We start from the raw sequence: 25,642 nt of genomic DNA on the forward strand, positions 1-25,642 counted from the left end.
TTTTTCTCACAAACTCATCTATAACTTACAAGCAGAGGTTTTGATAGTTTAGCCTTTGGTTGGATTGACCAGTATGGAAAAATAACCTGTTTACTTAAAAAGAAATATGAATATTTTGATGGTAGCCTTTCTTCTTTCTCATTCCTGTAGGAGCTGGGATAGGTAGTGTGGCAAGATTACATATGAGATTTGTTTTTTTACTCAAGCTTAAGCCTATGGGGAGAGGGAAGTAAAATAAGTCTCATATTTTCCAAATGTTCCCAAGCCAATCCTGGCCAGCTGTCGCGATCAGAAGGCATTGGCACAAGGAATAGGAGGAATTTTTTATATATTTTTTAAGTTGTGTCAGCGTTGGATTTCTTCCAGGCAGATTTTCCTGCTTAATCTTCACTTTAAATCCGTCCTCATCTAGCTTTCCTAGTCCAGCAAAGCCTTTGGGTTATGGCAGGGCGGATGATGCCCTGCAATGGCCAGCTGTGGCCCAAAGAGTCAGATGAGCCATACAGTGTGTGTGTGTGTGTGTGTGTGTGTGTGTGTGTGCACAAGCTCACATGTGATTCTGAGCATGTTTGCATGAGAGGAAACTCTTGCATGTGTCATTGTGTTCTTCCATTCGTCTGTTGTGTCCAAAGGATATTAATGTTTTTATTTAGATGAGAATTCATCTCATTTATCCAGCTGTATTGTGGGGAAAACCCTGGAATTCAGAGTTTGTTCTTGTTTGTGGTCACAGAGGATAGACCCATGTCAGATCCTGACTAATCCAACTGAACCTTAAGCACTGGATCCTCCTCTTCAGAAAGTCTGTCATGGATTAAACACTATTCTACTGAGTGTTTATGGGTTCACATCACTTTCATTATCTACACCATAATGAATTCCTCATTTTTCACTGGCTGCACCACAATAATACTGCAGTATTATTACAAATGTTTGATGGACCGTCATCTATCCATCCTATGCCTTCATCTGTAGCTATCATGAAGGATGATGGGATTCATTTATTTATTTCTTTTTTGTCACTGCTTGTCATTAAGCTCTAGTCTCCTGCTATTCCAGTTTGGCAGGTCAGCTCCGCGGTGATTATTCATCAGCCAGCGTTACTACTGAATGATGCACAACTACTGTAAATCATCCCATAGTGACTCCAAGGTTAGGTATCATCCCATAACCTTGTTTTCCTGATGGTACTGTCATGAATAATGAACTGAGGTACTTTCCGTTCTCCTGAGCCCTTCAGCTGTTTTGGTTTCGACATAACAGCACAGCTCATTTTAATCACAGGGTTGAGCACTGAAATGCTGATATTGTTGTGAGCAGGTGTGGCAATTGGTACTGCATTGGTAATTCAAAAGAAGCTCATTCATATGTCTTTGTCGACTCTGCTTAAGCCCTCATTGTGGAGTGCACACATTTCTTATTTTGATGGCAATGAGTTGTTAGGACTACAGGAAATTAGAGTAAACAACCCTACAAAATACAGTCGGAGAGGAGAAAAGGCTCAGAAAAGGATTTATGATTTCAGTGGGTTTTTTCTGGCTGCAGGTCCTTTTTTGGAAAATAGGTGAAGGTCTCTGTTTCTTATCCTAAGAGGGATTCCTTTTTTAAGATATCAAATATGGATTACGAATCATTTGTTCACTACTTCAGAGAAAAGTGGCTGTATGTTTTTTTACAGTCTCATAAACTAGATAAAATAAGCAGATGGAAATGTTCAGATGTTTTATCTGCCACAGTGATTTAAATACTGTAACCAACAGATCATTAAACTTTATCACAATGATGCAAAAATGTACAACCGCTATAAAACTGCAATGATGTGCAGCATTAGCCACGATGGGCTGCTACATGCTGAGATATTAAAGGGATAGCAACAATTTCTCAATGGTATGGAAACATTTGTGTGTTATATTGTGGAATAAATCTCCCTGTCAATCCCTGCGCTGAAAAAAGGAGTTCCAGTTCAACGTTAGTGAAAGGGGTTTGTGAAATTTTGGAGACAGCACACTTTTCTTGACTCTGTCCTTGCACACAGACATCATTAGAGTGAGCAAAACGCAACAAACCTGCAGACGTCTAAGATGAGCAACACCGCTCATAACACCGGTAACCCTGGACGCTCATCTTCCCCAGGCAATTTCTCCTCATTGATGTAATTGATGTGTCCCTGAAGGGGCTTTTTCGCCCATGTTTCCTCAGGGCAGGCTGCTGTTGCAGGCTTAATGGCAACTCACAGACAGCATCCAGAGGCTATGGATCACAGCAGCCTTGGAGCAGCCTTTCAGGCCTCTGTTATTTGAGTGCCAGGAGTATTGATTCACTGTGTCACGGATTATTATAAACACAGATTAATAGACAGTAAGTTTTCAGCTCCGGGCAAAGAAAAAAACATTAGAGGAATGGCATTTTGCTTCAGTGGTTTGGCTACATGTTGGGGTTGTATAATAGAGATGTGACAGCTCAACCTTCAGTATATAGCATGCAGTTTCAGTTTTAATCCCCAGAGAAATCTTTCAGTTGCTTTTCTTATAAGGCGACGACTGTGTTGAATACTAAGTCAACTTTTCCTGGAAGAATTTCAGTGTTGTCATATAACTATTTGACATGTTTACAGCCTGAGTTTATGAACTCTTCACTCTTCTCTTGTTTTGTTTTTTTGAGTATTTTTTCAGTCATTTCCTTATTTCATTTGGTTCCATCATAAAAGTGATTTATTTTCAATTTCTCACTGCTATCTGTGTCAGAGGCTGTTAATGATACCTAACAGTGGAGGTGCACGGTGCTGCGGGAGTGTCACTTCAGTGTTCTGTACACTGGGATTTGGAAGCACTCTGTGTGTCTGTGCCTGATGATACCAGTAGGGACCCGTGAGCACTGAGGTGAGGGATGACCAGTCTCCCTTGTGAAATATTCAAACACTAAATATCCGACTTCAATCCTGTTGTCTTATGTAACCAGGCGGGGTTTTTCTGGCTCAGTACGATGCCAGAGGTTAGAAATCCAAAAGGCTTCATTTCATTCAGCTTTGCTAATGTATTCAAAGCCTGCATGGTGGTGAATTTTCATTTAAATACTGCTTGAGGTTCTTCACATTGTGTTACAGATTCTATATCCGATTCTTGCTAAATTATTGTGGCCAAAATATGTTATTGATAACAATATTGCCACCACATCTATAGAAAACAGCATTTTTGTCACAGTTAGATATTTCAGATCACGAAGTACATACAAAATTAGGGGAAAAAATCTACCCAATCGTACTTGGCCCTATGTGAAAAAGTACCTGTCCCCTTGTGAAATCATGAATTAAATGTGATTAAGCACATTACTTTGGAAAGCTGGGTTTAATTTTTCTAGCCACACCCACGCCTGATTACTGTCAGTACTGCTGAATCACTTAAGCAGAACCTGTCTGACAAAGTGAAGCAGGCTAAAATGTCCAAAACGCAACAGAACGACACAAAAATGGCAGAGAAATAAAGTCTATCTATCAGTTTTGAAAGGGTTACAAAGCTCAAACTCACTTTGGTTATGCAGCATGACAAGTTCACCACTGAATGGCTAAAAAAAATAAAATAAAATTAAGATTTTGGTGGGTCTAAGTCAAAAGCCGGACTCAAATCAGATTGAGATGGTGTGACCTTAAACAGGCTGTTCATGCTGAAAAACCCTTTAATGTGGCTGAATAAGAACAATCCTACAAAGAAGAGGGAGCCAAAATTCCTCCACTCTTATGAGAAAGACTCATTGCCATTTCTCAGAAACACTCATTACAATTTTTGGTGCCAAGGGCGGCACAACATGCTATGAGGTTTAGGGAGGATTTTCACATTTTCACATAGGGTTATGTAGGTTTGGATAGCCTTTAAATGTGACAAGTGTGGATAAAACAAGAATACTAGATACTAGTTCATTACTATAGGTAATTTTGCTCTGATTGTCAGTACTTGTTTGTTGTATTACTGATTCATTTTGCACATAAAACATGTAATCTCATATCTCCTGAACATTTTTGTTCTGGTCTAGCGTTACTTAACATGAAAGGGATTTCCTTAATACTTTCTTTTTATAAAGAGTAGAGTACATGTGCAGAGTAAAAATGAGCAGCTCAAAACAAAAAAATCCCCTCACTATGTATAAAGAGGCATTGAATTATTGTAATTTAAACTGCACGACAACCTCTGTTTAGGATTGCAACTCATCTGCCTTAACAAAGACCATAAAGCCTTTCAGGGAGAATGTGTGAAAACAGTAAACATTACAATGAGCTTCTGTTCTCTATGAGCGACTGATCAGTCACTCACCTCTTAAACTCTGCCCCACTTTGCACACAATCAACAGCTTGTGTTTCCGCTCATTATAAATTACTGCAAGTGGTGCCCGTACATGTTTGTGTCAGTCACCGGCAATAATAAAACAGATCTGTGTGTCTGAACTCAGCAGGACAGTATTTTAGGGTGTTGGTATTCCACAGTAGCTACATGCTAATAGCTCTTATTTCCTTTCCGGTGCACTGATTGATACAGGAATAAATGCATCTGCCACATGATCGAGTGACTGCCAGAATAATTAAAGGTTAGCTGAAGGTGGGCTCTCTCGAAACTGATGGTAGTTGTCTTCTCATTCTGCTTCAGTACCTACGCTGGCTCCTGCTGAGCGTCGACTCTTTCTATCATGTACTGTTAATGCCATTATGGCTCCAAAAGCTGAGTGTTCACTAAGAGGGAAAGTTGGGTCACATGTTTGAATAGCTCCTCTGACTCTCAAACTCACCGCCTCATATTCTCATTAATAATTAGCTGTTCCTGAGTCCATTGTAATGCTGTGCTTCCCCCGCTGCAAAGAAGGCTCTTACATTTTTAAAGAACTCAATATAACTTTTGACTTAATAGGAAATAAAAATGCAAATTTTCTGCTGAAGTATTATGGGTTTGCTTTGTGGATGCTTTCTAATAGAAGGTAAATAATGCATAAAAGAAAACAATTTGCATTTCATATATATATATTTTGGCTTTAGTTTGTAATAGTGCATCTGTACCTGTAGGTGTGCCCTTAACAATTCATCTCAGTAGAAAGAGACGTTGTTTGCATATAACCAATCAAAATGTTTTTTGAACCACATTTGTGTAATGCCGTACTGTCACTCAGCTTTCATCAGCGCGCCTCCAACACCGGCAAAACACATTTATGAAAAACTGGGCTTCTTAAAAATGCATCTCGACGATCCTCAATCTCACAATTTAAACCTCTTGTGCAACATCAAACTGCCACAGGAATAAAAGTGTTTTAAAAACACATAGATCACTCTGTCAAAAGTGGTGCCTCACTCTGTCAGTTGGGAGCAAAACAGTTATAGTGTCTATAGTCAAAATACTCTTAATGTCGTACAATGGCCCACTACACAGCTGCGTGCCATCTGTTTGTCCTGTCACAGGAAGGAAAGACCACATTTCTGAAAAATCCATTTAATAATTCAATTCAATTTTATTTATTTAGCACCAAATCACGACAGCATGACATTTGTCTCATCGCCAGCAGCTTCATCTTTTCCCTCTATCTATCCCTCTCATTAATGTTTGTGGTAAGAGCGGTCGAGCATGAGCCCGCCTGCTCTCCAATCTCCATATTAAAAATCAAAGAAAAGGTCAGCTTAACAACACCTAAACTGTTATTGACGGGTCAGGGGGATGGAGGAGGGGGAGAATGGAGGGGAAGGTCAATAATGCAGATAAATACTATAGGGTTGTGAAATTAAAACTGTCAAAATATGCAGATTAGGAGGGAAAGAGTGAGCTCATTATTGAAGAAGAGTGGATGTGCACGTGGTTCTACTGTAGAAGGCACCTGAGGGTAGACAGTTATTGCTGTACTGAAGGAAAATGTCGAAATTTAGAAAATGCATTTGTATGTCTCTGTATCTGAGAGGAGAACCTATATTCATAGCCCCATAGAATGTATAAGGTAAGCAGGTTTAAAGATATTAAACCGACTGTGGGATCATAAGCCCACCATCATGCTCTACTTAATCACTCCCTGGTACAGTGAGGATATTGCTGACTCCCATAATCATTGTCATTTTATTTCATGCTTTAGACACCAGAGGTGGACCAGGAAAAAAAAAGGAAGAAGAAGCTGGGAGAAAGGCAGTGAACTGGAGAATTTTGATGACTTAAAAACAAACATGTGCTCCCTCAAACCATTTTTCTTTGAAAAGGGGAGGAATGATGAGCAGATGGGTCTCTTTCACTGCAATTCACAGGAGTCCTCCTTGAGCAGTTCCATTAACCTTTTATCAATGTATGGAGCACAAAAGATCATTGCACAGGCACAGTGTCTTCTGGCCTTACTCAGATAGGCAGGGGGTGGTGGAATTTTAGTATTAATTCAACGACCATGCATCATTACTGATACTCATTCTGTGGTGTAATTGCTTTGTGGATCCCAACTGCAGTGATCTGTAAGAGAGAGACTCGTATTTTTTACATGTGTAAAATTCAGACGTCAGATTGCATTCCCTGATTTAACAGGCAGTCACACAGCATTACATCAACATTTTATAGCAGAGAGTTTTGCTGACTAAAAACGGCATGGGTGGCACGGAGGAGCGTTGGTTAGCTTTGACATCCCACATCAAGAAAGGGTTTAAATTTCCTAATCTCTGGGCCTTTTTTCTATGGAATTTGATCTCCTCTGACTGTGTAGGTTTCCTGCAGGCTTCCTCCCACAGAACAAAGACATGCATGTTAGGTTAATTGTTATTTCTAAATTGGCTGTTGGTGTAAATGTGCTTAACTGTGTAGGATAAAGTTTTGCACGTGAAAAATGAAAATGTCCAAAATTTGAGCTTAACACAATCCCAGCAGTTGGGATGATAACAGCAAATTATCAGCAGCTGCATGGTAAAGTACTATGACTTTCCAATATCAAATTTCATAAAAGAGGCGGTATTTGAGTTTATTTAAAATACTTACATCTGTTTGGCAAGCCACTTTGCAACCCACCTCGACCCCAGCTCCTCACATTTGTGCTTTGATGCCTGCTCTGCGTGTGTGTGTGCGCTCCAGAACAAGAGCCATACAGCTCTTCTTTTTTGTTTTTGATTGATCCATTTCAGTAAAATCTAACTTCATCTCTTTCTCCTACAGATCCATCCATGCGTCACAGGCAGAAGACAGTGGTGACAGACATGTGCTACCCAACAGAAATATCCAGCCTGATGGACTTTGGCACACCAGACTGCTCGCTAGGCAAAGGTACTGCGGCGCTCCAAAAGACAAGATGTTGCCTTGGTGACAGCAAGAAGTGAGCATGGTGAAGACAGACACAGAGCTGTCAGCTTGACTTGTGGGTGCAATGGGGGGTTAAAGCTGAGCAAAAGGCTGCACAGGCTAGAGGGTGGTGAGAACAGTCAGATAACAGCACTGACCACGAGGGCTTTACCATCCATTACAGCCTTTGATTTATCGCAGCTAAATAACGTGTTTTGTTTCCCAATGCAAGACACAGAAGTGCTGACACCAAATTGGGAGACTCGATTGATTTTCAGAGAAAAACATTTCACTCTGCAAACCGCTTTAATCTGAATGGAACTATATTGATGTTTATTGCGCTAGAGTTACAATGCAGCATGCAGTTATTGCAGGGCTGCGTGGCCACTTACCTCCTCCAATCACTGCTGTCAGTGTGCAGCTCAGGATAATAGCCTCTGTCAGTTTCTGAAGTGCAGCAGTCAAAGTGACCAGTGTGTATCCGTGGCACAAAAGGTATCGATCATGAGGTCAATTGATTGTATGTCCATTGTTGCTTGTGTCCGTTAGTGTTTCTCATTCTAATGACTACTATTGTCCGCGCTTGTTCTCAAACCAGAAAGTCTGCACTGTAATTGTAATTCAGGTCTTTTCTTCCAAGTCTAAAGCCTCAAAGCTGGAAGAACATGCTCGGTTGCTGTTCGACAAGTCTGATGTCATTTCCATCGACAATGAGCACCGGCTCTAGTGACCTCGGCCACTCATTCTCCTGCTTCTCCCACTGCCTATTGTTGTTTTGAGTTTTCTTCCTTTCCTCCTTTTTTTATACAGCCTGTACTCTCTGTAGGCAAGCTAATATTTTAATCCCACTTCATCCTAACTCTCTATCAGCACTCCCCAGTGCTGATAATGCAGACTGACAGGTCAACCGTTCTCTGCTGAGAGAAGGGAGAGCAATACAGCAGAGGAGAGTGGAGGGTAGAAAAAGAAGGCTTTTAGGATTTCTTCTTGCTTTAATGTTAGCAAAGCAAATGAATGGCATAGTGATACAGGGAGTTGAGCTGAAGAATAAGGGCACAGAGGAGTGGAAAATTTCAGACTGAAGAGGTGTCAGAATAAAAGCAATACTGTGAATAAAATTTGGTGTAGTTGCACCATGACTTTAGATTTATGAAGTGCTACATTTGACGAAAAAAAGTATCTATTTAAATAAAGACAAAGAAAACAGATATAGAAAGGTTCAAATATTAATCTAAGTGAATATAATTACATTATTATTAGATTGAATCATTCAAAAGTTCTAATAAACTAAATCAAGGATTTATGATGCAGGCCATACCCTAAACCCAAAGCATTTGCAGCATCTGCCTTTCTCTACAACGAGATAAATCTCCTTCTTTTTGATGTCTTACAATAACTGCCAATGAAGAGTTACTGTTGCAATCTTTACTCTGAGCTGTGATCGGACAGAGAAAATGAGCCTGGCAGTAATCCTTGAAGTGTCAGTGCGTGACTGACAGATCCATTGCCTCATGTGACAAGTATCTGGTTAGACCACATTTGATCTTTGGACGGAGTTAAAAAGCTAAGCATCAACCTCTGACAGCTGGGACAAACGGCGCAGCTGCTCTGAACTGCTGTCACATCTTTACATGCAAGAGATTTAACTGAAGTTTCTGTGACATACAAACACTCCTACACACACAAATATATTATGCTTACACTTTAGTATGCTAGTTATGTTGCTCAGGTGCTCATAAACTTAAAAAAAGAAAAGAAAAGAAAGGTTTCTATCTAAGTGGGCCCTTTAGGCTGAATTAATTCAGGTACAGTCCTGTCTCTTTTCTTCAAATCACCTCACTGTACCTGCCTTTGGGTTTTGAGCCTGAAGAGGCTCGAGAAGAAAACTGGACCAGCCTTCACCTTATTTATTATTAATCTGTTCAAACACATCCCAGTTCCTATCTAACGTGGCACAGTCTGTCCTTACTCAGCACTGGGCAAAGACCAACCCCATCCCCAGAGGGTTAATGATAAGGTGCATTGCTCATACTAATGTTCTAATCTCACTGTGAAGAGGTAAGGCTGTTTAGTTTGAAGTAATTCGCCACTGTTGTGGTCCTTTTTCCTCCTCTTTAAAGCGCTTTATACTGAAGTTTAATTGGCTGTGTTTGGAGGGGGATTTGTTTTCCTTCCTATGGCCAAAACACACATTCGCATCCAGGAAGTGAGCACTGTACACTCATGTAGAGGCCCACAGAGAGTGCATAGCTTTCACAGAGGGGTGTATCCTCTTGCGTTCAGCTGGTGGAGGTGGGGTGAGAACGCCACTGACTCACCTGGCTCATTACCTGAGGGCCTTGGTGCAGTTTGTATTCCCCGCCCCCTCCACCCTCCCACACGTGTGTAGGAGGCGGAAGGTAGGAGGGGGGGATGAAAAGCGGTAGTGGGCGTGGGTGAATGTTGTCCTAGTTGCCCGTGGACACCTCGTTACGCAGGTACACAGAGAAAGAGGCTCGTTTGGTACGAAAGGGGGCAGGAAAGGTAGCGAGTTTCTCTCAGGGGATGACTTCCTGGTAACCTGTTTGGGTGGAGCCACAGAAAGCAGAGCTGGGAGCGGCCGGACCGGCAGCGCAGTGTGCGTGTGTGTGTTTGTATGTGAGGTTTGAATGGTCTGTGTGTGCACTGGCCGGGACGCATAGGTGTGCGTTTAATTATTATTTTTTTAATCTGCTATGAGAGCTCACACCGAGGCTGACAGTGGAGCCGAGCATAGCCTGTGCCGAGAAGGACATGAGGTCCGAGAAAGAGGAGGGGAAGGCCGGTGAGTGATCAATAGAAAATAGACGGTGAAAAAAGACTGTGTGTGCGTGCGTGCGTGTGTGTGTGTGCGTGTGTGTGAGAGGGAGAGAGAGGGTGAGTGAGTGGGTTTACTGTTCGTGTCCTAATGCGTGTGCTTGCCTGGACTGATTACATAATAGGAATATAAAAGTTACAACAAAGCTGATTAATTTCTGAAATTTCACGTTTGAGACTGAAATGATTTGTGATGCAGTGTAACAAGCGCTGCTGTAGGACACGCTACAATTGACTCAGGCGTTTTTATTTGGTACATGCCTGATTTAACTTAGGCGCCTACTTATTGTCCCGATGTAAAGCGTGGACTTTGTACATTTATTTGACAGGTAGACTATAGATTTATTCAAAACAATGTCATTAGTTTATAAAAAAAAAAAAGACATCTCCACTGCGCCTCGGATTGCTTTAATGCTCGATTAATTGGCCCCTTTATTCATGATCGATCATTATAATATTTGCTAGGTTAATCCTAATTGTTTTCTAGAACAAACAGAAAGCTAGTGAATTCACTGTAGCAGAATACACATTTGAATGTGCAGAAAAAATGTGTTTTTTTAAGTCGTTAAAATTAAAAGTTACAGTAAACAGTTAATCAGCTCAGTTAGGTTTTGACAATCAGATCATAAATCAATTGACTGATTTCACCTGCTCTAATATTAAGTAATCGAACCAAGCTTCTCTTCTTGCCAGCTGTGATATTGAAGTGGTTCTCATGGCAAAATATTACAAATATTTTTGATATATTAATTATATGCCATGAAATGCTGTTAGAATTACTGAAGTCACATTGTTATAAAACTGATGTTTTTCCCCAATACTGTGTTATTATAAGTCTTACTTTTTGATCTGACTGTGGTTCATTTTTTTAATACTCATAACCACATGCCTTTTCCCTCCACTATAAAAGCTGATTAATTTAAATCTATTCCATATCCCAGGATTATTTATTTTACTTAAGTAAAAGTGACCTACATACTGTATGACACGTTTATATGGATGATCTTTTAATCTTTTACATTGTGCATGAACTGTGATGTTTCATCAAATTCATGTTCGGTATAAAGGAGTTTAGTAGCTCAGCAGACATAATGAAGCTGGCCTATAATCTAAGAGCTATGTTGGCCGTTGTGTTTGGATTCATTTAGGAAGCAGACGCACTGTATTATCCAGAAAACTGAAGAATTAAGATGCGTTATGTTTGATGGAAAATGAGAAGATCTTCTGCTATGGAGAATCTTTTCCTAGATGCCATGAAAAGGTTTCTTTGATGCTGCTGTGGGTGTGTGTCTGTGTCTGTCTACACATTCAGATGGACTTGTTGTGGTTGTTTATGAATCAATAGAGAGGAGTTTCATCCCACAGTGTGTTGCATGACTCGTACAGGAGCTCATGTTTGCTGAAGCCTGAGGTCACCGCTCAGAAATTTGAAAGACAATGAGTTTGACCGACTGCACTGCAACGCACAGATTGTTCTTTTGCTGTTGCCGTCCCACTCACTGCGCTGTTGTGAAGTTATTCACCGAGGCCGTTACACACAGCGTGTGGCACATCTTTACATATAAAGTCAAGTTTGTTTGTTTTGTTTTCTGATTTCTTCGATCCTGTTTCTGTTTGATCTCCCTGTGAGCTGTAACTACCCTGAGCTAATCACAGGCCGTTATTGCTTTCAGCATCTCAACAAGTGCAACAGTTAACGAGTACAGAACGGGTAGTTTTTGCAGTGTTTTACATGATTTAAACTTGAGTAAGGCTTTTAACGTTACACACATAAGCTGCAGCCCAGCAGGCGCCACCTGCAGTTTGTGAGATTATTCAGGCATGCTCCAGGACATGAGGGACACTGTGTATCAAAACACGTGGATTTCCAGTTCTGCACGGACTAGATCCTGTTGTTCCTAGCAGATGTTAAGGCTTGTCTGCAGATTCAAACTGAGGGTTGTTCGCCATTTTCTTCTTCAGCGATTGACATCATGAACCCAACCTCAGACTCATTTTCAGTATTTTCTTTTCTTCTTCAGGATTCATAGTTTGTTGATATGCACAAGTCCATTTATGATTGGGACTTAAGTGAGTTGACAAAGTATTTGATGGCTTCTGGTTGCTTTGTTTCAGATACTAACATGGTGGCATGATGGTGACTTTACAATTTGATGGTAAACACCTCAGTTCATTAAACAATTTTAGTTTGCCAAACTGTTTCTTGACTGTAAAATCCTTCTATAAAACCACAATTTAAAAAAAAAACAAGGAAAGACATGTGATGTGTCTAATGGTGACCTTTTAGAGGTGCTAGTTGAAAGCATTTCTTCTCCTTGGACAAGCCATTTTTCTCCTTCCAGGCCTGTGGCCTTTCTCCAGAGCTGCATATTTATAATACTGACATGAGCGTGGTATCGATCTTCTAATCCTTCTCTTGTTAAGAACACAGGAGTATTTCCCAAACTGTCAAACTATGCCTTTAAAATAAATGCAGTATGAAATATCATAGCAACCTGACTATGTAGCATCTGTTAAATCCTGTGTGGCTTTACCACAGGAGCTTGTGCTTGATATCTAAGCAGATGTATCTGAGTGAAAACAGCTTGAGCAGATTGATTGGCTTCTCCGGTGTCTCACATTAGAACAGGGGGAAATTGTTATATATGGTTTAGCTTTAGAGGGATGAGGTCATTTTGATTGATTGAGCTGAAAGCTGGATAATAGTACATTCCCTGTACAGTCACTTCAGTTTTATTCCTTTGTCATAAACTGAAGGAGTGCCCTTTTCAGTTCCTTCATGCCAGCAGGGTTAAGTAATCACTGGATGATTCACTTTATGTAAACAAAACCAATGCACAGGGAAGGATGCCAATTCCAAGTGACATCGAGGGCGGATGCATCTCTTGACCATATTAAAAATATTTAAATTACTTTCAAGTTCTCGGAGCCTCCAAATGGAGCATCTTTGGCAGAGTGCCTAATCTGCACATTATAAACACGTGAATCAATTACAGCTATCTTCACTTGGCATCCTTGCACTGACCTCAGTTGTAATGTAACCCCCTCCCCCCCAGGCAATTAATTAATAGGAACTGTTCCTGATAGATACTGTATACTTGCACAGATGTTCATTCCAGAGTCTAAGCAACTTAACACTTACACTGTTTTCATTCATCAGACCTTGTTTTTGCACATTTGGCTTGAAATAAAATACTGGTTCTACAGCACAGTAATGTACCAAGTTTAAGATTTAATTTGAGTAGGATTGGTTTAGTATGGTCATTTTTAATGCTGTACTGAGCATTTTGTGGTACAAGGGTAAATGGCACACAAATTGCAGTTGTTTAAGAGTAGTTGCACGTTCAGAATCCAAATTTTATTTTGGGAAGCTGTGCATTGTTTCAGTATTAGATCATGCACAGGTCAGAGATTAAATTGAGGTTGAATTGTCTCTGAATGCTGGGAGTAAAGGTTTGAGAATCCAGGTAAATAATAACCAAAAAAAAGGAAAAAATCTGTCAGCTAGAGAAAGAAACTGCGGTTTGCTTGCAGAAAAAAAAATCATAAAGGCCAAACACCCGTTTATGACTGCACTAAATGTCAGGAGTGCTATCTAGGAAAGGAGAGCAGACTTGTGTCCTTGTCAATGATTAAGGGAACACGTTGTGTCCCTAACTAGAAGAATCGCCACGAAATGCAAACCCTGGGTAAGAGACATGAAATGAAACCAGATCTGTGGACCCATAAAAAGAAATCAATCTCTGACTCGTGAGACTTTCTATGTTGGTGACAAAGCAGCGTCTTCTGTCAAGCACTGTGCTTCACTGGAATCAACACTGACAGAAGCAATGGGATAAATCAGAGATGTACAGGAGCGACGTGTGTGCTCAGAATTGGCTAAATGTAACGAACCCACTGGGTGAAATTTCACCATTCATCAGTACAGCAATCATAAACATAGCTATAAATCACCCAACAACGAACTTTTCAAGTGAACAGCTGGAATATTCTAGATGTGCAAAGCTGGTAGAGACAAACCCTAAAAGACTGGCAGCTGTAATTTTAGCAAAAGGTGGTTCTAGAAAGTATTGACTCAGAGGGCTGAATAATTCCGCACACCCCACTTTGCAGTTATTTATTTGTAAAAAATGTTTGGAATCATGTATGATTTGAATTTATGTTATGTTAGTAAATTTTAGAAAACTACAACCATTTTGTATGTTTATATTTGAATTTTTGATGTATTAGCTGGATTTGTTATCTATAACCGTGTTGAATTATCGATTAAATGGTAAATACTTTTGTCAGGTAGGTTAAAGAGTCAGTAGCATGCATTATTTATGCGCAGATGTATTATAGACAAGCCAGGTGTAATAGCCTGACAGGGGAATGGACCTGACCCATACGTGCAGAGACTTTTTAGGATGCAACAGCACAGTGCTCAGAGTCTCCGGGTGTCAGGGCATTAGAAATAAGGTGTTTGCTTACATCTTTTTGATCTCCTGGTTTGAAGCTCATCAGTGCTTTTACTGCTATTTGTAGCTTAAGCATATCAAATCTGATTTAATGCTGCCCACACTCTCTATACAATCTCCAATCCATTTCCACACAGGTTCCTGCTGTGCCCATAGTACAAGTTGACAATAAAGATGCTAAATATAGTTTTGCTGATGATTTTACAAAAGCCACTAATCGGTGCAGCGTACCTATGCCATCCACCCACCCAACCTCCCCTTAATTTGACTCAGCAGGGTGCCCCTGAAAGAATGAATGTATTTACTTATGAAGCTTCTCACTCTCAGTCGTTTCTCTTTCTCTTGTGTCAGGCATGGGTTTGGAACTGATTGGTTACAGTCATTTAATAAATCTGTAAACACATGGTTTGGTTTTTCTGTCTGAAGTTGTAAAAAAGCTCAGAAGACTTCTAGAAACTAATCTGAACAGACATTTGTTCAATGCAGAATTGGAAGGAGGAGGCAGCGTGATGGTAGATTTCACTGTTGTCTCACAGAAAGAAGGTCCTATATTCAAATCACTGGCCACCCGGGGGCCACCTGGGGGCCTCTCTCTGTGGCGTTTGCATGTTTTCCTTGCGTCTGTGTGGGTTCTCTGAAGATACTCCAGCTTTTCTCCACAGAAGGAAGATGTTGGCCTCGAATGATTGTCTGTTTCTGTGTGTAGGGCCTGTAGTAGCATGGCCACCTCTCCAGGAAGTACCATGGCTCTCATCTTATGGATGGATGGAATTATTTGAATGGGAGAAAGGAATTGACAGGAAGGTGTTGTTTTGGAGTTTTTTTTCTTTTAACTTGACTTCCTGATTTTATATATCTGTAGTTATGCAATCAGCTGCAAGACCACACACTTTGGCCCCTTTTATCTGTCACTACCATGATGACATACTTGCACTGACGGGGCCAACACGCCTATGTTTATCCAAATATGCTGAGGCTAATGGGAATCAACCTAGTATTAGTCATAAACAAAAGTATGTAAAGATTTCATCCAGTGGTTCTTCAGATGCCAGAGATACCATAAGAAAACTAGTAACGTCACTCAGATACTCATGTGTATCTGTGCATCACCACTCTGATGAAGAACTCTAAAGTTATTTGCAATGTGACGCAAGTCACATGAATGTTTTGTTACTGACTGTATGCCTTGCATGGCTTTTAAGGTGTATTTTTCCTCCCTTTAAAGGTTACACAGTTACTTGTATGAGCTGAATCACACTGTTGTCTTCTCTCATGTCAGTCTTGCCCGAGCTTCATACCATAAATAGTGAAGGCCAGAGCTCAGCAGGCATGTGCGCCTGTTCTCATAATTTACTATAGAAATAGCCACCTTTAAGCTCAATTGCACACACTAAGTGCAACCATTTTCAGAAACTCAGGACACTATAAATATAAATTAAAACAGGAGGCATTGCTGTGCAAATAATTCAAGCCTTTCATTGAAAATAATACTAAATATTGAAACCCCTAAATTTGATGCTGATAACATGATACAGGAAAAGCTTGGACGATTGCTTGGACGATTGCTACTTTACTGCATAAATTCTTCCTTTAACAATGCTATTTATAGTTCAGAGGAACTGAGCGATTTTTATAGTTTAGAGACTGCAATGTTGTCCTGTCCATTCTAGATGTGGGATTTCAGCAGCCCCATTGGCCTCTTTTGTCATTTTACAGCTCCCTGCTGCAACGAGGGCAGTTCAGCATCCAGACCCTTTTGTTAAGGAGTCTGGCTGCTGTAATATGGGCAGAATATAGTTTACTTATTTCAGCAAGACCATGGTAGAAGCCTTCCTTTAGAAAAAAAAAAACATTGTTGGATTGGTAGCATAATGATGAATAGATAAAGATATGTGTATAGCGTTCAGCACCTCCATATCATCACCGACGTCAAACAATCTAGAACGGATCAGAAGATCACAGACATTCAATGTAGGCTTTTGGCCTTGTCCCTTTTAAACATTTTACACATTGGTGCAGTGGTTAGTGCTGTCACCACAAAGGAAGAAGGTTCCTGATTCAAACCCCGGCTGGACCCTTAGTGTGTGGAGTTTGCATGTTATCCACGGGGCGTGTGGGTTTTCTTTCAGTTGCTCCGTCCTTCTCCTACAGTCCAAAGACATGTATGTTAGATCTGTGCTACGTAAATGCACAGACGTAGCATTTGCAGTACATAGCACTGCAAAATCTTTGCAACTTTACATGAAGAAATGTTATTCTGAAACTATAAACTTGCTCATGCAGTCTTTCCAGGTTGTTTCAAATGGTCTATTTATACCCAGTTATGTGACTGAGCTGCTGCCAATTAACCTTATTAGATGTGAGGTGTTCCACCGTGAACCAGGTCAGAGGCTTAGATCCACAGGTTAAGCCCTTCTAGCTCTTCTGAAGTTGAGGCTTAAATGTAAAGGTTACAATTTGTGGTTTCTTTCATTTACTTTGCTTTGTTTGGCTCTAATAATGAGCTTTTCTGCTTAAATTTACCTTCAGAGTTTTTGCTTTGTGCTTATGTCTTTTTTGTCTTTTACTCCTGTTTACATCGCATTTTATAATTATATTATTAATAATCATAAGAAATCATTTTAGTTCACTTTCTTCAGGGACTCTGTTTGAGTCAACACAATCACCTGCAATGCAGCTACACACTTATGTAATGTTTTTCTTTTTGCATAAAGCCTCTGAGCAACTGCTGTCTTGAAAACAAGTTTTTGATGTTTCTATTAGTTCATTCTAGGTAACGTTTATCAACAAGCAGAGCTTAGGAAAGAAGAGCTTATTAGGAGGCTTTTATGGAGTGTTTTAAAGACTTTGGTGGTTGTTTAAAACAGCTCTGCTCATATCAGCCACTGACAACATAGCTTTTTGTTACAGTGAGGTGTTTTTATCCCCAGTAAACACTTGTCATATTGCTTAAAATTTGGTTTAAAGAAAGCTTTGATATATGTTTTCTTGCTTTATTATTCGCTGCATGGTCAATTTTTTTCTTCTTTTTTCTTTTTCTTTTGAGAAATGTGCCATTGAATGGGGCTGCTTTGATGTCCCAATATATTAGCCAGGCCCCCTCCAATGCGACACCAGAACATCTCTCAGTGCTTTCTCTGGAAAGCCATTACAGTTTCCATCATTCAGCTCCAATTCCCTGCACATTTGCTGCATTACAGATATCATATTATAGCTGTGCATCAACAGTAAGGGACTCAACTGAGTGGAAAAAGACAGTGCATGATCTTCAGAAGTAAACAAAATGCCTTGAAGCTCTACAGTTTTTCTGATTATTGAAAAAAAGCTGCAGTTTTTCTCCCTGTAATACGCTCTGCTTAAACATGTTGACACACTGTGATATATCGACAGAGGACGTAATAATAATAACAGCTCTTCACACAGCCCTCACACACCTGGACAGTCGTAACACCTATGTTAGAATGCTGTTTGTGGACTCCAGCTCTGCCTTCAATACAGTTCAACCCCACAAACTGGTTAATAAACTAAGCAACTTAGGACTCAGCAGCTCACTGTGCAGCTGGATATTGGACTTCCTGAGCAACAGACCCCAGAACGTCAGAATGGGAGAGCACACCTCCTCCACCCTCATTCTGAATGTGGGTGTCCCACAGGGGTGTGTCCTTAGTCCCCTCTTATACTCACTTTTCACCCATGACTGTTCACCAATCCACACCAGTAACACCATTGTAAAATTTGCTGATGACACCACCGTCATAGGACTGATGGACAACAACGATGATTCAGCCTACAGAGAGGAGGTTCAGCATCTGAAGCGATGGTCTGATGACAACAACCTGCATCTGAACACATCCAAGACCAAGGAGATGGTAATCGACTTCAGAAGAACAAAGCGATCTGAGCACTCTACCCTCTACATTGATGGGGAGGAGGGAGAAAGGGTAGAAAGCTTTAAATTTTTCGGAGTCCACATCTTGGCCGACCTTACTTTAACATCTCCCACCAGGAAGGGAAAGCACAACAAAGGCTGTACTTCCTCAGGAAACTACGTCAGGCCCAATTACCCCAAAGACTGCTAGTAAACTTCTACCGCTCCACCTTCGAGAGCCTTCTGACCTACTGCTGCATACTCTGGTTCAACTGCTGCACCGCGGAGGACAAGAGGAAACTGCAGCAGGTGGTGAGGGCAGCAGAGCGGGCAATCGGTACTTCACTAACCCCCCTCAGAAACATCTATACTGGCAGACTTCAGCAGAAAGCCAGCACCATCATCAAAAACCCCCCACACCCTGGACACTTCCCTCTGGTAAACGTTACAGGTCCATCAGGTCAAAGACAAACAGACGCAACAGAAGTTTTTACCCACAGGTTATCAAACATGCCCTACCTCCACCCTGATTGAAGGATAACTGCACTGCATAAATCATATTTCTGTTTATACTTCAATGCAACCAACACCCCTACCTCTTTAAACTGTATTTATTATAACCTTATTTAGTATAGTTCCAACAGCACCCCCCCCCCCCCCCCTCAATGTGCAATATCACTGATCACACTGCACCTCTCAATGCACCTGCTAGTTAGATGGCATGTATGTGTAAGTATATAGATGTAAGCGTGTATGTGAAAATATGTGTGTGTGTATGTATGTACGGATGCATATGTGTATATATTCATATGTGTATGTATGTGCGTGTATGTTTGCAGGTGTATGTATAACTTGTACATATCTTTCTTGTGTAAATTTGTCAGTTATTGTGTAAATACTTACGCTATTGTGTACTTCACACACATGGAGAAATACCAAACTGCCTTTCATTGTTCTTGTAACGGTGACAATAAGAAGCTATTCTATTCTAATTCAATACTAATCTTCTAAAAGAAGCCAAAGCTGTGGTTTGCACTTTGTGTGGTGCTGCACTTGTAGCTTAATAAGAGCTCATGCAGAAAAATGATTTGAAAGTTTTGGCCGGATCTTCTTTGTCTGCAGGAATAACTTCCTTCATATTTTTAACAAGTGTCTTGCCAACATGTTCGTTCCATGGAAGCTAAAGCTGTTCAACCAGACTGAACGGCCTCCTCTTGATTTTTCTGCCATGAAGCTGTCACATAAATTTGTTTGTTACATTTTTTTTTTTATACAAGAAAAGGTGATCTCTTAGAGCCTAAAGTGAAAATCTCAGAAAACCCACCTACGCTCCTTAATGAAGGTTCATCAGGTATTTAAGAGAGAGGTGTGGGGTATTACAGCATGTGTGGATCTTAGAAAGCTCCGTGTGCCCTCGTTATCCAGCTCAGCTGTTTTCACTTACTGTACCGGAGAGATTAGAGGAGAACAGCCAGCACCACTGCCTCTGGGTTTGTCTTGTATACTGTACTTTTAAATTACACAAATCTGAATTGGCAGGAAGACCAAGGTGGAAAAATGACAACCATGCACATCATAGCAGAATGGTTAGCTGCTGTCACTGCAGAGATTTTTGACGCCCTGCTCGACTGTCAAATGTCATTCTAATGGTTTTGCTTATTAAAAATATTCCATGCTGCTGGAGAGGCTGCTCTTTATGATATCTTGTGGAACAAAAGTGCTTTGTTAAAAGGTACAAGTACACCCAAATTACAGAAATGTTACCATGCTAGCAGTTAGCTGCAAGGACTGTTGCAAGTTTGAGATATCTGTTCAATTCATCTGTGAAGGTTCTCAGGCATCCAGGTCATTGTAGCCTAAAGAGCTTGGAAAGAAGGTGTCTGTAGTCCCTGAAGACGTTTCACCTCTCATCCAAGAAACTTCTTGAGTTCTAAGAGCAACTGGTGGAGAGTCCCAGACTTTAAGCTCTATGGGACTGTCCCCAAGAGGGTCATGGACCCCCTATTGATCCTCTGCCTAATCACACCCACTCTGTGTGAAAAAAGGTGTGGGTCACAATCAGCCATGGTTGATTGTGAACCATTGTGAATCCTAGCCCCACCCTATCATGTGATCTGTTCAATTCAATTTTATTTATACAGCACCAAACCACAGCAACAGTTGCCTCAAAGAGATTTGTGTTGTAACATGTAACATATCATAACATTGTAACATCTATGCTATAATAATAGAGAAAGTCCCCCAAAAATGAATCCATTCCTGCTGGGAAAAAACTTGGCGACAGTGGGAAGGAAAAAATCCCCCTAACAGGAAGAAACCTCCAGCAGAACCAGGCCCAGGGAAAGCCGGTCATCTGCTGTGACCTGTCCGGTGTGATGGGAGGAAGACAGGATAAAATATACACTGTGGAAGAGAGTCCGAGGTTAATAATAACTAATGTTTAACTGCAGAGTGGTGTATAAACACATAGTGAGTGAAGAAGAAACACTCATGGGAAGCCCCCAGCAGCCCAGGCTTATTGCAGCGTAACTAAAGGAGGATTCAGGGTAATCTGATTCAGCCCTAACTATATGCTTTATCAAAAAGGAAAATCGTAAGCCCAATTGAAAATAGAGTAGATCTATCCCCAAGAGTCCTGGAAAATGTGTTTAGATGTCTCATGAGAAATATTTTCCATTTCTAGTTAATCCACAAGCCTCACATTTAAAGTTCTCTGGAACTACTTCTACCATTTTTTTGTTTTCTATTCGGTTTGTGGCCTCCTTCTATTAACCGGGACATTTTTCGTGCATAGTGAGACACAAACTGCTTTTAAAATGCAACAAGAGCATTAGCTTTAAATGGACTTTCTCATCCAAGTTTAATATTCCACCGTAGTGCACGTTAAGCATCTTTGATCAGTCATGTATACAAATGAGGCCACTTTAATCCTGCATATGGTTCACAGGAGACTAGTTCAGGTCTTTGACCACCAATCAACACATTTCCAACACCCACTTAACCTTCCCGGTGCCTCTGCTTTCTCTAACACCTCATCATAAGCCTACAGCTACTATATGTGCTCTCCTCAGCTGTGTGTGCGTGTGCGTGCTGGGTTTTAATAGCTCTGCTATGCAAGGAAAAGGGACAGAGATTGACCTGCTACTGACTGGCTTTGATGGACAAACTAATGGGAGGCTTGGATGAGAAGTTCATTGAATGGGACGCTGCTGAGTAGGAAGAGAGTGGGTTCTCTTCTTATGTGGGAGGACACTAATAGCTTTGCCAAGCTCTCTGCACAACCACTCAAAGCTCAGAGAGCATACTGCTTTGTGTGGCTTATATGACTCCTGTCAGTTTAAATTGCTTTTTTAGATTGCATAAAACAGTGTATATGGAGGTGAATTATCTGTAGGTACAGGCAATGGATGGCTCGCCTCTGTCGGCACCCTTTTCTTTATGTCCTTTCACTCTTTTTGAGATGTGAAACGATCACATACATCTGCAGAAGAAGTCTTAACTTTTATTTTTCCTCAAGTTTTACCACAATTTGAGTTGTTTAAAAGAAAAAAACTTCCTGCAGGTCCATTTCTGTGTATTTTAGCCTGTGTCTGCTGTGTGAGCCGGTGTATTTAATTGTGAAAGAGGATGATGCTGAAAATGAATGCAAAATTGGATTTGGGAGAAATGTGTTATTGATTCTTTGTAAGTTAAACACATTTCTCACTAAATCCACCGTAGATACCCTTAGGACAAAATGCTCACACTTTGTTATTGAGGTACAGCTTAATGGATATAACACAAGCGTGTAATGATGCTAATACTTGGCAACTAAAATGCAGCCATTTCCAAACTGACAGCTAATGACAAGAGTCGATCAGCATCCACATCGCAGTGAAACAAATATAAAGCGTCCTCAGAAATAATGTCCAATTCTGTCCAGTGTCATCAAAAGCAGCTGCCGGGCTCCCGTGACAAAAATAGGAGAGCCTGCAGGTAAACAGATGAATAAATGGATTTAAGCTGCAAGAAGGCCATGAGAGATTGCTCTCTCTGGGAAACAAACTCTTTTTGTCACATGCAGCACAGAGCTGCCCGCTGTGCTTCCAGACTCCCGCGCTGACAGAGACCGATGGACTGTCCCCTCCTCTCTTATCGGAGCTGCTGCAGCCCCACAACGTCTGGCTGCAGGCCTGCTAAGACCTTCTCTTTTTTCCTCTGATGCAGGCTTCCTCACGTTGACGTCGGCTCTCTCTATAGTTTTATACAAAGTTTTGAAGGCATTGCCTTAAAAATTAGGGAGCACTCCACTTCTTTACTTGAAATATTGCTGTACGAACGACATCCCTCGATGGTTAGTTGAGCTTATTGATCCAGGCTGAAACAACTCTGTAGCTGCTGGATCGTTTCCATGGTTTGTTTGTTTTTTTCCAGTCATGCATTCTGGATCATCACCGTTTTTCCAGTGTATGTGCTCTCAGTTTAACACGGGGTTAAATTGGGGTTACCTCTGAATTCCTGTTCCCAAGGCCCATGATGTTTTCGTGCGTGTGTGCGTTTGCTGTTGTTCTTTTGACACAGCCATCTATCAGACATTTAGCTTTTTTTTGAAGTTAACATCAGAGCCTTGAGTGACGCTAGCTTGATTGCAGATTCTTATTCATGCAACAGAAAGTAAAACTCTAATGCCTGTAATTCACACATACACAAATGCACACTCACACATTTATCCTTTTTTAAAATTGTTTAAAACTAACAATTTCTCACTGATTTGTTAATTAATTTTTTGTCTGTCGGATTCCCAACAGAAGTCACCCAACGTATTTTCCTGGACCTCAAAACTTGTTTTGTCTGAAAAATGTCAAAAGTTACTTATGCTTTCGAGCATATCTGCTAAGGTGATAAATCACTTTTTTTAACAAGAAAAATTGTTAATCAAACAGTTTTTTGACTAATTTTCTGCTTATTTAACTCGTGATTTATTAACTCATCATCCCTTATAAGATCCAAATAGCTTTTTTTTTCTTTATGCAGCGCTCTATGGTATTGAGTTATTTTTTGGGGAAATTACAAATCTATCATTGCGTTTGCAGGTTTTATTCTATGCTGAAATGTTTTGGCTGACTGCGTATTTCATCTGTCTTTGTTCTTGCGTTCTTCTGGAACAGACCTTCTACCCTTTATGTGCGCAGTATAAATCATCGTGACACTTTTGCTAGTACGGGTTTCCTTCAATGGACTTTTTCATTGTTTCTGTCCTCTGGCTTTACAAATGTGTCCACCAGCTTGTGCCACTGCGTTCGCTCTTCAGTTTGTCCTCGCCTTAGTTCCCTGCTCATGTTTGCTTGCCTGTTTCCCCTGAGGGATATGAGGCATTGCACAGCTGAGGGAAAATACGGCACAGAGGAGCACAGCCCGAGTGTGTGCCGCTTATATTTTATTAAGTCTTATCAGGCTGCTGTCTCTTGCGTACTACCATCACCAGTGCCAGGCCTGAGTCTGTCACTCAGCATGTAACTACATTTCTGCAACACCTCTGGCAACATCTGAAGGGAAGCTATAACTTTTGTGGTTTGATGTATTGAAGAATTTTATCACTTTTGTTATTAGTTCATATTTTTCCATTTCCTGTTGCATATTTTGCCCCTTTTGGACATCCCTGTAGTTTACTCTTTTATTTCCATCCTCCTTTCTCATTTTTTTTCTGCACACTTACCCTCCATATTTATTCTACACATAATCTAAATTTGCAAACTCTTTCTCTCCTTCAGTGTTGCTCCGTGAAGAGGTGGTCCAGCTCCAAGAGGAGGTCCACCTGCTGAGGCAAATGAAGGACATGTTGACTAAAGACCTGGAGGAGACCCAGGGCGGCTGCTCTGCCAATCTGCTTTCTGCCACTGAGCTCCGTGTGCAGCTGGGTGACAAGGAGCAGGAGCTGGACCGTGCCAAGGAGGCCTTACAAGGTCAGAAGCAAACAGACATCTTGTCGTCTTGCCTAATCTACCAGAACCCCCGTGTTTCCAGCACCTACCTACTTCAAATGTACAGCAAATACAGCTGTCCAAGCTTTCATGGGGATGTTATGTCAAGCCAGAATATCTTGTAATTAAATGAAATCCACTTTGTCTTACCAAACAAAAGCAGATAGTATAAATTATTTTTTTTCCATTACATGACAAACCTTGGGACATCAAAATGATCTACAAAGTCATTTTTTTGTATTCGTACAAAAACGTCTTCTGCGTTGTGCTTTCTCACAGTAATTGGTTCAATTAAATGTTTCCAGGCAGCATATACAGTGGTGTGTGCATGGTCCAATAGGTTCATCTGTCCAAAGAAAATTGTTCCAGAAGTCTTGTGGTTTGTCTTAATGTGTCTTAGTGCCATGAACTTTAATATTTAACTTGCTAACTGAGGCCTGGGGAGGCTGATATGAAGCTTTTGGCCTTTTTGAAGTTTCTCTGAGCGTTTCACAATCTGAAATTCACAATCTTTTTCAGGGAGGGGTGGGGGCATTTGCGTGGGATGTCCACTTGTTGGAAGATTGCCTTGAATGTTTTCCACATGTGAATAATCTTTCTCTCTGTAGAAATGATGGACTTGAGATTGTTTGGAAATGTTTTTATCTGCCTCTGCTGAGACATAAAACGTTAGAAATGACTGTGTTTACTTTCTGTTTCACAGCTTTGAGGAAAAAACACAGTTTGTATGAAAATCTATAAAATAACTATTTATCCATTTATACTTCTGCATCTACCAGGTTTTCTTTGTATAAACGGCTCACTTAAATGTTTTATATCTAGACAGTATATCTCTTACTGTCCGTGGTTTTATATTCAACTCTATACATTAAGAGTTATCATGTTCTTTACCGACTCTTAAGAACAAGCATGCCACATAGCTGGGTGTTTTCCATTTTTGCATTTGTTTACTATAATTTTGGCTCTCAGTGTGTGTGTGTGTGTGTGTGTGTGTGTGTGCATTAACTATCAAAATTACTTTTTGGGATTAGCTTCTCTTTACTAGAGCAACATATGTTGATTCATCTATTTCAAGCAAATAAGAATGATTCATTGATCAAAGCAGTGGGTGTAAATCATTAACTCAACAGCATTTTTCACATTCATCAAAATCATTCACAAGTAACAGCAGACCAATTACCATAATAGTAAAATTCCAGTGATTCTTCTGGGGCATAAATTAAAATGAGCAGGTAATCTCTGTCTTTATGTGGC

General features: G+C 40.6%; 1 protein-coding gene across 4 annotated transcripts in view; it reads left to right on the top strand.

Moving 5' to 3' along the window:
* The window catches only part of kaznb (kazrin, periplakin interacting protein b), a 133,113-nt gene that overhangs the window by 92,422 nt on the left and 15,049 nt on the right, over positions 1-25,642 (top strand). For 3 of the 4 annotated variants that reach the window (XM_085274377.1, XM_085274378.1, XM_085274379.1), the window contains 2 exons: positions 7,146-7,253; positions 24,179-24,370. In XM_085274377.1, the coding sequence (XP_085130503.1) occupies positions 7,146-7,253; positions 24,179-24,370 (300 nt within the window). Of the gene's footprint in view, positions 1-7,145; positions 7,254-9,739; positions 10,072-24,178; positions 24,371-25,642 lie in introns of those variants that run through there. The other variant, XM_085274380.1, reaches the window with a different exon arrangement.

The sequence above is a fragment of the Mchenga conophoros genome, linkage group LG5 (genome assembly GCF_057382185.1).
Source record: "Mchenga conophoros isolate Kocher_MC1m ecotype Shallow Benthic linkage group LG5, M_conophoros_male_GT1.1, whole genome shotgun sequence".
NCBI lineage: Eukaryota > Metazoa > Chordata > Actinopteri > Cichliformes > Cichlidae > Mchenga > Mchenga conophoros.